Here is a 12809-nt window from a genome sequence, read left to right on the forward strand (position 1 = left end):
CAAGCTAAGCATCAGCACACCAATGGTATTCAGAAAAAATGACATAGCCTGAGTTAGACATTCAACAAAAGTCATACCAGCAATTCTAGACCTACAGCTAAGAATGTATTGCATGATCAAAGTGTAATTTGGATTAAAAAGTAAATTACAAAAATATGTAATTGATACTTACTTAAAAATATACTAAATACATAATCAATAAGTTAGTTGTGAAAGTAATCATATATGATCTTAGGGGATGTGTGATTTTTTTATGCATGTGTGTATTGTATATTTTTCATGTTATTTATTATTATTATGTCATTTTAAAGTACTTTTTTCTTGTAACTACTTCTTATACGTCTTGTAAAGCACTTTGAGTGGCATCCTATATATGAAAATGTGCTATAGAAATAAATATTGTTGTTGTTGAAGGATTATTGTTTTCATTTAGTATATTCTGGCAAGAACTGAACCAATTACCCTGACTAGCTTACTCTTTATTCAGGTTAAATTCAGCACTAAAACAAACAGGACACAAATTTATTCTGCAGTATCTATATTTATGAGCTCATTTCGAGAAAAGCTTTCATTCATCTAATACTTAGATGTCACCATTACAAGCAGACAGCCTGGAAATGTTAAAAAAAAAAAACCCTTGAGGAAAATAAACATAATAGGACAACATCTTGTTGAAAATACAGGCACCAGTTTGGAGTCACTGGAACAGAGACAATAATAGGTCAGTGAATGAATGTCATATTGTTGCAGTAGCACTTCACCATTTTATTTGATTGGTGTAAGTTTTAATGACCAAGTTTCGAGACAAACAAAACAGGTGAGTCTATCTTTAGTAACAGCCTCCAGCCAATAGTGTGGAACTTACAATTGATCCGAGACCATCTAAAAAGAGGTTTAAAACTTTAACAAATGGCCTAACTGTGATATTACATGACAGGCAGGGATTTGCAATTCAGACACAATAAGAAAGGACACAATATTTCTGTAAAACATAAAGCAAATCAAATGACCCAGTATTTCATTCCTGTCAGGAGAGACATTATAAAAAGCTGCAATGTGTCATTACTAAAACAAGTCTATGGAACAGAACAGAAGCTAACCTTCATCAAAGATACTTCTCTTTCTGCTAATCATTTGTTGAAACACATGCAGTTCAGTGTAATGAAGTGGATAATTCACTGGAGTTTAAACTCCAAAGCTGCCAGATCCCACCTCTGTTGCCACCTGTGCTCCAACCGTAGAAATTCAGTATAAGCAGCCTGTTATAAGAAGATACTACATAACAAGAAGGTTGCTTCCTTCCTTGTTTTGAGTAGTCTACAATGCTTTCAACATTTTTGTTAGTCTTCTTCTAACTAATGAACTGGAGAACTACCAGGTTGAAGAATGATAACACTACTGAACTATTTGTGGCTTCATTCGCATTTACTACTTTAGATGGAAACACGAGTATGGGGAATATAATAACTACTGTAGCTATCAGCGCTTTTGTCTGAGGGCTTGGTCATGTATTTAATGTTGTAGGTCTTGTCCATCTTTTATGCATCTTTAACTGCATCTTTTAAATAACATAACCTAAAGTGAGAGTCTTACTGACTGTAACAGTCTTGCATTTTATTAATAAACTGGCACACACTTTTTTCTAGCTTTTTAGATAAAATATGTCATGATTATAAGCCACAGTGAACACAACAGTTTTGTGATAAGTTGATACCATGATTATGAATACACTGTAGCAAAAATGCAAAATAACCCAGAGCAGGCTTAAGCACTTTCCCATTAGCATATCTGAATAAAATAAAGAAGTGTTAAAGCTGCATTGTACTCATATAAACTGAGAATGTATACAAACAAATAAACAAACCTACCTTTCTGGGATTGTTAAATCCAGGCTTGCAGAACTGTCGATAATATTCCCAGTAGCTTTTGTTAGACCTGTAAGAGTACTGCATGTCAATGTAGGTTGCAAATCTATCCGGGCATTTGGAGACACAAAGCTGTTTAATAGCAAAACACAAAATTAAACAAAAGTTTAGTACACACAATTATAGACGTTTATGATCACATCATTGTGTTCTTATGATTTTAAGTAAATAACAGACTGCGAAAACATAAAAAGTTATTAACCGCCTTACAGAATATTGTGTCACTGAAAAAATGGTTGGGATTTCAGTGCTTAATATATTAGTATACTGGAGACACATTAATAGGGCTTATGCATAGGAATGTACAGAAACTATCAGGATTTTTATTTATTTATTTACTTTTTGATTGAAGTATTTAATTACTGTACTAAATGTACTCATAAGTCCTTAATCATGAAAATCAATATAAATGAAATATTAAAAACAGTGTGAGAATAAAAACCTTTTCCCCAAGGTGCCCACCTTCCATCCATCCCACCCAAGCTTCACTGTTGAAGAGGTCAAAACAGGATCAAAGTCCTTAATGTGTGTGCAAACCGGAAAGAGAGGCACAGCAGACACAGGAAGCCCTTGAGCAACTAAGTATAGCAGACAAATAAGTTAAGAATCAAGACTAGAAATGTGTCGCCAACCATCAGCAATCCTGGTCCTGACCAAACGCACAGCGGCCTGCCATTTCTCTATATTGGAGCCAGATGAACTGCTGATCTGCTCTGCTGAAAGTTCAAGTAACATAGGTTAAAAAAATAGGATTTCCAGAGATTAAAAAAATAGAATTAGGGAATTTCTGGCAAGAGGCCAACTCTCAAAGTTTTATCCTCATCTTTTCTGTCAAGGCTGGAACTGCAGTGATATATTATCATGAATAATTTAATGGTTTTGAAGGATTACGTCATATGTACATTCAATAACGAGCACTTATAAAATCTTAGCAATAACAGTTAAAAAATTATCTTCTGATTCTGAGTTTATATCGTAGGTGGATAAAAATGTAACAACTTACTTATACTGTCAGAACATCTTAATAAGTTATGGAAGTAGTGCAATTATTTAGAAAATAAGTGAATAGATGGGGTCACATTTAATCCGAATTTTCACGTCCACAAGAGATTAAGGTTGTATATAGTCAACTCATAACATATTCTTATTCTAATTGAAAGGCTTATTCTCACTGCTATAACAAAGCTGGCAGCACCATGAGGATTATGTTTTTTGATTTCTCCAGTGCCTTAAATGCTATTAAGCCACTCTTGTTAACAGGTGCACTCAGAGGCATGCAGATGGATGAACCTATGGTGTCCTGGATAATGAACTATCAGTCGGGCAGACTGAAACTGTGAGACTCAAGGACTGTGTTTCTAATACAGATGTGAGCAACACTGGAGCACCACAAAGAACAGTCCTGTCTCCTTTTCTCTTCACTCTGTACACCTTTTAAATATAAAAGCAGGTCATGTCACTTGCAGAAATTATCAGGTGATTCTGGTTTATTGATAAAGGGGATGAGACAGAGTGAAGGAGTCAGGTGGAAAACTTTGTTTCTTGGTGCAAAGAGAATTGTCTGCAATGTAACATCAGCAAAACCAAGGAACTGGTTATAGAATTTTGCCACACCAAATAGCATCTATGTCTGGTCACTATTCAAGGAGTGGATTTAGAGGTGGTCCACTCTTACAAGTACTTGGGGGTCTACAACAATGACAGGTTGAACTGGTCTCAGCACACAGAGGAACTATATGAGAAATGGCAGACCAGGCTGTTTTTCCTTAGGAGACTGCATTCCTTTAATGTGGAAAGTGACAACCACATCTTCTACAACTCTGTGATGGCCAGTGCAATTTTCTAGACTGTGGTGTGCTGGAATGGTAACATCACTTCAAAAGAGACCCACGAATCAACAAACTCATTAAAAGGGCAGACTCAGTTATAGGACACACTCTGGACACCCTGGAGGTTGTAACAAAGGAGAATATTTAAACAAAACGGAGTGCCTTTATAAGCAATACCTCATTCAAGGGACAGGTAAGGGTTCAACGGCTAAAGCCAAACCAATGTTTTGTTTATTGGGAAGAAAGACAACTTTGCAATAATTATTTGTGGGAGAGAAATGAAAATATCATTTCATAAAAAAAAACCTCAGAAAATAAATAAATTTTTTTATGTAAGTGAAAATAAGTTTATTTTTGAATTTATATTGGAAACACCTGGATTTATTTGAGAATTTAAGAAGGTTTGATTTGACAAAAAATTGTTGATGACTATTTCTGTTTTTCACTACACATATGGAATGTGAGACAGTGATAAGAACTCACACATTTCCATGGAGCCACCTTAGAGTTTCCAGTTAAATGACTATGTACATCTTTAGAGATAAAGGTAATGAGTAAAATTATAGTATTTAAAGAAAATAAATGCAGACATTGAATAAAACACAAATAATGACATAGCAACACAGAACTGTTCTAACAACTGTCATAAGATTAAATTTAAAGATTTAAAATATACAGTGGTGTGAAAAACTATTTGCCCCTTCCTGATTTCTTATTCTTTTGCATGTTTGTCACACAAAATGTTTCTGATCATCAAACACATTTAACCATTAGTCAAATATAACACAAGTAAACACAAAATGCAGTTTTAAATGATGGTTTTATTATTTAGGGAGAAAAAATCCAAACCTACATGGCCCTGTGTGAAAAAGTAATTGCCCCTTGTTAAAAATAACCTAACTGTGGTGTATCACACCTGAGTTCAATTTCCGTAGCCACCCCAGGCCTGATTACTGCCACACCTGTTTCAATCAAGAAATCACTTAAATAGGAGCTGCCTGACACAGAGAAGTAGACCAAAAGCACCTCAAAAGCTAGACATCATGCCAAGATCCAAAGAAATTCAGGAACAAATGAGAACAGAAGTAATTGAGATCTATCAGTCTGGTAAAGGTTATAAAGCCATTTCTAAAGCTTTGGGACTCCAGCGAACCACAGTGAGAGCCATTATCCACAAATGGCAAAAACATGGAACAGTGGTGAACCTTCCCAGGAGTGGCGGCCGACCAAAATTACCCCAAGGCGCAGAGGCGACTCATCCGAGAGGTCACAAAGACCCCAGGACAACGTCTAAAGAACTGCAGGCCTCACTTGCCTCAATTAAGGTCAGTGTTCACGACTCCACCATAAGAAAGAGACTGGGCAAAAGCGGCCTGCATGGCAGATTTCCAAGGCGCAAACCACTGTTAAGCAAAAAGAACATTAGGGCTCGTCTCAATTTTGCTAAGAAACATTTCAATGATAGCCAAGACTTTTGGGAAAATACCTTGTGGACTGATGAGACAAAAGTTGAACTTTTGGAAGGCAAATGTCCCGTTACATCTGGCGTAAAAGGAACACAGCATTTCAGAAAAGAACATCATACCAACAGTAAAATATGGTGGTGGTAGTGTGATGGTCTGGGGTTGTTTTGCTGCTTCAGGACCTGGAAGGCTTGCTGTGATAGATGGAACCATGAATTCTACTGTCTACCAAAAATCCTGAAGGAGAATGTCCGGCCATCTGTTCGTCAACTCAAGCTGAAGCGATCTTGGGTGCTGCAACAGGACAATGACCCAAAACACACCAGCAAATCCACCTCTGAATGGCTGAAGAAAAACAAAATGAAGACTTTGGAGTGGCCTAGTCAAAGTCCTGACCTGAATCCAATTGAGATGCTATGGCATGACCTTAAAAGGCGGTTCATGCTAGAAAACCCTCAAATAAAGCTGAATTACAACAATTCTGCAAAGATGAGTGGGCCAAAATTCCTCCAGGCTGTAAAAGACTCATTGCAAGTTATCATAAGCGCTTGATTGCAGTTATTGCTGCTAAGGGTGGCCCAACCAGTAATTAGGTTATTTTTTAACAAGGGGGCAATTACTTTTTCACACAGGGCCATGTAGGTTTGGATTTTTCTCCCTAAATAATAAAACCATCATTTAAAAACTGCATTTTGTGTTTACTTGTGTTATATTTGACTAATGGTTAAATGTGTTTGATGATCAGAAACATTTTGTGTGACAAAACATGCAAAAGAATAAGAAATCAGGAAGGGGCAAATAGTTTTCACACCACTGTATATAGTACTGTATATGTTAGTATAATGTCTACTTGAGAAATGTTTTAAACACCCAATGAATAAATGACTAAAAAGTCAACCTATAGCACACCACTTGCTGCTACAGGTGCTATGGTTTAACAAGCGATTGTTATCATGTGGAATCAAGAAGCCATTCAGCATTTGGATCTTTTGTTCTGAACCAAGCCATCTGGAGCCATCTTGTAAAACATAAGAACATACGGACTAAAAGAAGTATACCTGACTCTTCCTGCATTCACGAAAGAGGACTAAAGCCACATGTTCTGATAATGAGGATGATATACGTTGTGCATGTACCTCAACAACAGTGTGTTTGTATAGGGTTTAACCAGCACTGAAAATCTAGGTGAGTGATTATTTTATACTTTTGTCAACGCTTTAAGAGTGTGTGTGTAGAAGAATCTACCTGAGAGTGTACCACAGTAACTAAACCAGATGTTCAACAGCTCCAGTAGGAGTAAGTGAAGTCTAGCAAGTCTACTTCTTATACAGATGTGAATGGCAATTAAATCACATCTATATCATTACATTTTTATACTGGAACCTGAAAACTCACAGTTGCTAGATTACTCATGCTTCTTGGAGACACTGTTGGTCCAGTAAAAGGAAATAAAGTAGGGTCAACACTGATATCAAGTAAGTTAGGACATTACACCTTGACATGATGTGAACATTGTTTTAAAAAGATTTCTAGGTACTGTTTCATATTTAAAGAAACATTATAATGCATTCTGAAATCCCAGTCATCCTTTCTAATAACCCTGTACTTTCCTCTCAGTTTTTCAGAGTGGTGATAATTTTTCCTTTTCTGCTTTGATCAGCTGGCTGTAGACAATAAACGCAACATATGAAAGGCTGGAAAGAAGAGCACCAGGAGATTACACATTTATCTAGCAAAGGATTATTTCTTAAAAAAAAACCACTCACCTGAGTTGTAGGACATTGTAGTTTAATAAGAACTGCAGGACTGGCACATTTGAGAATATTGAAGTAGAACAAAAGGGTTTTGTTCCTAAAAGTCAAAAAGAAAGATAAATCATTCCAAAGTTGTCATAGAATTATAAGGAACTGTGAATTTAATGTAAACCAGTTAGCATTCAATAATTGTCTCATGGTAATTTCCACCTGTGTACTTACTGTCACTATAATCACAGTTATAGAATCTTTTTGAACACATACATTAAGATGAGTAAGGAAGTGATGCTGGACTTTAAAATGCTTATTTAATGTGGCCTTTGGGAAGGATCATCACAGCTAAGCCATAAAATCAGGCTAAATAATTTCTAACTTTCTAGATTGGCTTATCCGAGTTTAACAATAGCAAAAAATGTATCAGAAAAGATGAAAAAAAATATTTTATTTCTTAAAAAGACTAGGGGGCTCTGCCCACAGATTGCTTCGCTCGCCCACCCCCGGGTTTGGTTTACCAGATATACAATTTAAAGAGATTGTTATTTTCATATACTTGTCCTTTATTTCCAGCCACGGGCAATGGTCCTACATCTCAGCCATGAAGTGGTTACATCTCTTTCTCGCAGGACGTATAACGCTACTCGCGGTGTGAAGGGGGTGCGGCTGAACGCACGCTAAGGAGATGCTGTCGGATCATCTGCTCTCTTTCTGCTGCTTGTAAGCTGCCTGTTCTGCTTGTCTCACTGCCCAATCATTTCAAAGCCTGTACAGCAGCTGTCCTTTTGCCACTTCGTGTCTCTGCCGTTCGCGTTGTGGAACCGGGGGGGGTTGGGGAGGGTTAGGGTGGCTGAACCCACACTATGGAGCTGGGAGCAAATGAAGCGTGTCTGCCAAAAGCAAACCAACAACTGCTAGGTCAGATGCCCGTGGACTTCTTTTAAATGATGTCTCACTGCCTTGCCTCGCGTGACATTGTAAAAACAATACTTGTCCTTTACTTCCGTGGTTAAATCTCATATTACAAATTACATATTACACTGCTGCATTGTGAAGGGGGATGGCTGAACGCATGCTAAGGAGATGGCGTCAGATCATCTGCTGTCTTTCTACTGGTGCTGCTGCTGTTGCGCTGCCCCTTTGATCATTTTAAAGCCTATACAGCAGCTGTCCTTTTGCCACTTTTCGTCTCTGCTGCTCACATTGTGTAGAGGGGTTAGGGTGACTGAACACATGCAAGGAAAAGCAGTCGGATCATCTGCTGGGTTTCTGTTGCTGGCGAGCTGCGTGTTTTGCTTGTCGTTGTTTTAAGAGCTGGGAGCAAGTTAAAGTGGCACTCGCGGGACTTCAAATTGTCTTCCGAGAAGATCACATTTTGTCTCCCTAGTCTCCCGCCCAAAGATTTTTTTTTTTTTTTATAATATAGAGAATATTCTTGGAACTTCAAAAATAACAGTGTTTAAATATAACATGTTTTCAAGAGCCAGCATATTGTGTGACTAGATAAAGAAAAAAAAAACATTTTGGTCTTCTTAAAGTATAACTTGTATTTCTAAATTGAAGGTTATTCCTTTTACACTAGTCTGAAGTTTTGTCACATTTATTTGTTACGGAAACATCTTTAAGTGTGGCAGGATAACAAATTAAAAGAAAAAATCGTCACCAGTGACTCAAACAGTAATTTTTATCAAAGATTCTTGGCACTGTCTATTTTCCTTATGTGCCTCAATAATTATCAGTTAGCAGTTGTAGGTGAAGGCTGCGAGTTTCACTCTTTCTGTCTCTTCAGTTCTCTATTATCTGTTTTCTCTTGGCTTCGATCTGTTGAAGCTTCTTATCAGTGTATTCTGGTTCACACAGATAAAGTTTGTCAATGAAGCTGAATGTTTTATCACTGCCATAGCTAGAAATGCTGACGGTAAAAAATGAGTGTTTATTTGTCTAAAGGCTGAGAAAAATGAAATACCAAAGTACAACTGCAACTGTGCAATTCATGAAGCTAACATATGGTAAAGAAGCTGAGCTTCATTTTAAATGGTGGAGCCTCATAAAAATAAATATTTTTTTGATGCTGATACTGTAAGAATTTAACACATTTGTTTCATGTTACATCTAGTGCCACGTTGTCACTCATTGGGGATGACACATTTTCTTGCATTTACAAATGCAGCTTCACTTAACAATGCAAAATTCCAGGACAAATGAGTGTATGCCACGAGAAAACTTCAAAAATACCAAACCTATCCTTCCTTAAAGTAAAAATTTAAATGTACACACAGAGCAGGATAGATTACTTTCATAAGCCCCAACTATAATATTATATAAATAAATTGAAAGTGATATTTTATTAGATTCAATACACAAAGTGAGAAGGAACTAGGAGTAATAGAGGACTCCTCACTATCTACAGTACATCTAAGCAGTGTACAGAAGAAGAAGGTATAGCATATAACACACTAGTGAGGCCTCATCTGGAGCACTATGTGCAGTTTTGGTCCTCAGATTGCAAAAAAGATGTAACTACGCTAAAGAAAGTCCAGAGAAGAATGAATAGGCTAATTCCAGCACTAACAGGTATGAGCTGTGTGGAGAGACTGAAGGAACTGAACCTTTACTGTTTAACCAAATAAAGATCATCAAAAACACAGGACAGGGTTGGAAACTTGTTAAGGGTAAATTTCACACAAATTTTAGGAAGATTATCTTTGCACAGAGAACCATATACATAAGAAATAAATCACCAGGTAGTGTGGTAGAAAGCTGAACTTAAGGGACCTTCGTATCTCGACTTGATGCTGTTGAAGAGAACCAAAATCAACAGGATGGATGAGTTAATTGGGCTAAATGGCTTGTTCTCATAATTGTTCTGATGTTTTATGGAAAAAGCTACCTAAAACAACTAAGGTAATATTTATTTATATTTCACAATCATTTATCATTTATAAAAATATATCAGTATTTCTGTATATGGATGTGTCATACACATACAGCAAAAAACATTTTGTTCAATGACCGATGACTGTGCTCTCTTCGTCAAGGTGAGGCACAGGTCCTTTGTGCAAGTCAAACATTGCTTTTGGAGTGCAACTGAAATTGTAGGTAATGCCATCTGGCAAAAAAAATATAAGTACAAAGTTTTAATAATTGCGTCTTTGAGAATTCTAACATTTTAGAAAGAAATTGTTGTGAATTTGTTGAACCTATTCTAGTAACTCAAAAATGTATTTAGGTCAATATCCTTTATTTCAGTATTATGGTTCTTTTAAATGATATTCCACTTCAATTTAAATCATTCCACTGAAATGCCTATGTTCTAGAAATATGTTTATTAAAAACAAAACCGATTTTTTTAATAGAATTACATATTTTACAGGACATCTGAAAATAGCTTATTACTGGTTATAGTGAAGCGATCAAGAAGCTTCCTCTCAAGGTTTGTAATGTTTCATTTCAGAACTGTTGTAACTTACTCCAAGATGGCTATACATTTAAGTTATGGCTCAGTAACTAAATTACTAAACAAAATAGAATTTAGCAGTGTTCTGAGACTTCATACAGAAATAACTTCACAAGTGACACATTTTATGATCAGTTATTTCTCCAGCTAAGAGGAAAGTGGAACAATAATGTAAAGAACAATTCTGCCCAAATAAAGACTTGTAATATGACCCCATAGACACCAAACACTTTACATTATGCTAATGTTTGCTAGTGTAATATTCACTTCCCCATTTTATGTTTACCCCCCATGTCACCTCTTAGAAACACAAAACTTAAGGTTGTAGGCATAGCAGGGTCTACCGGGGTATTTCTAACCGGTTGTCCTCCTAGCTAATGCAGACCTTCAAATCCCTGAATTAATTGTAGACCTTGGCTATAAAATGATCCCTGCAGTGGCTTTAAAATCCACCTTTGATAAAGGATCCAGGTCTGCTATTGGGGAGACAAGAGAAGCTAAATTGTAGGAGAAAGAGACATAAAGAAAAGACACTTTTAGACATGCAATGGGAAGAATGCAGTTTGGTCTGGTCTTTGCCAAGTGGACAAGCGGCCCCTGCTTGTTAGAAGTCATGTCCTATGAGGCAGCAAGGTGTTTTGTTTTGCTTCTTTCTCAATCCTAAACACTTTCTGCTCCCCTTTCAGTATGTTTTAGAAACAAATATAATCATTTTTTTTTTTTATAGATTTCAGACTCTTTCGCATTATTACAAGAACACAGACATCCCTTAATAAGCATTCACAATTTATGAGGAAAACATGTAAACCAGCATAAAGAAAAACAAAATGAGAAATAAACAATTGACTAAGTGCTGTGAAGTGATATCGCTAGCCACTTTTGCTGCCTTCTTCAATATGAATGTAATACAATGTTACTTGAATGGATGCAATTAAATGGCATGAGGGTACCACATCAGTATTGAGTATCAATTACAGATAAGCTCCTTTTCAGCTAAAGAAACAGTCACAATGGTCCCAAAAACTAAAAGGGGTTAATAGTTTCAATAATCAGAGCATCAGGAAACAGTGACATCACCTACAGTGGCTTGAATTTAAGGAGCGTGATTTTATTGTACATCATGCATCACTGTCTTTGTAGGTTTACTACATTTATATTTTTAGCAATGATCTCATCAACACTATGAAGGAGGTGGGGGTGTAGAAAAGATACAGTGCAAGGAAAGGACTAAAATGAAAAATAAAATGGTGCATATTTTAGCACTCAAAGCACTAGAAATTTTCTCCTACATAAAATATAACTTCATGGTATGAGGAATTTATACCCTTACCATACAGTTATGTAAACTGATACCTAATGTTAACTTACAATGTATTAGATATAAATCAATCATTTACAGTATACCTGGCATATTTTAGTACTATTTATCTTCTCTTGAGGACTGCTTCTAAAATATATATCCACAATTCTCAAAATATTATTTGAGTTAAATCTGCACTTTTTTGTTGTATAATTTTGTGATCCAACTGAAAAAGGGGGAAAGTGTATACAATTCAGGCATATCTCCTACTAAACATGCACAAACCATGTAATCCAAAGTAATTTATAACCTTTCTTTATCATCTATATTTTTTAAGAACAATAGCTTGTTTAATATGTTTGCCACTTCCATCGATATTTTCATCTGATGAGGCAGTTATTACATATAGTATGTGTGAACAAACCAGCATAATTAACAAATTTTATCTTACAGATATTTCATTGTTTACTGCCCTGCCTGTTATGCTTAAAAATGTTTGTTTTTAATTTTCAATTTTCTATTGTTCCGGGATCCAGGTTAGGTAATTCAATTTATTGGCACTCTTAGTTTTGATGAAGTCATCTTAATGTTTTATAATAGGATGTGGGGAGAAAAATAATTGGTACTCAAGTTTCAAGAAATAAATGTGGTTCAAGAACTGACATTTCTAAAAACACTTTCAGATAGTAATTTATCTTTTTTAATGAAATTACTTAATCATTAGTGAAAACAAATTGACATTTTTTTTTCAAAAACGTTTTTAATAAATCTTTATGTTTCCACTATAAAATGTAGACAATATCTGAAGTTTAACATTTTGTTGGTGGTCTACTTCATTCAGTTTTGAGATTCCTGGTTTAACTTTGAGTCTGAGGTTCATCACTTTATTATGTTTTCATTATGGCTCATGGATACCTTTTATAAGTGATTGGGTACATATGCACTACCATTTAGATAGATAGATAGATAGATAGATAGATAGATAGATAGATAGATAGATAGATAGATAGATATTCCCCGCCCAGGAGGACCAGTGGAGGCTTGTGCCTCCTCCAGCCAACAAGGCGATCGCCCTGGTTGTATTGTG

At 36.0% G+C, this 12809-nt stretch overlaps 1 protein-coding gene across 5 annotated transcripts in view; it reads right to left on the reverse strand.

Annotated features, from left to right (window-relative positions):
- LOC120515151 (choline transporter-like protein 5) overlaps positions 1-12809 on the reverse strand; it is a 303584-nt gene that overhangs the window by 58538 nt on the left and 232237 nt on the right. For all 5 annotated transcript variants that reach the window (XM_039735902.1, XM_039735904.1, XM_039735900.1 and 2 more), the window contains exons 5-6: positions 6984-7068; positions 1869-1997 (exon numbers count right to left, since the gene is read on the reverse strand). In XM_039735902.1, coding sequence (XP_039591836.1) covers positions 1869-1997; positions 6984-7068 — 214 coding nt within the window. The remainder of the gene's footprint in view (positions 1-1868; positions 1998-6983; positions 7069-12809) is intronic.

The sequence above is a fragment of the Polypterus senegalus genome, chromosome 14 (assembly GCF_016835505.1).
Source record: "Polypterus senegalus isolate Bchr_013 chromosome 14, ASM1683550v1, whole genome shotgun sequence".
NCBI classification, from domain to species: Eukaryota; Metazoa; Chordata; class Cladistia; order Polypteriformes; family Polypteridae; genus Polypterus; species Polypterus senegalus.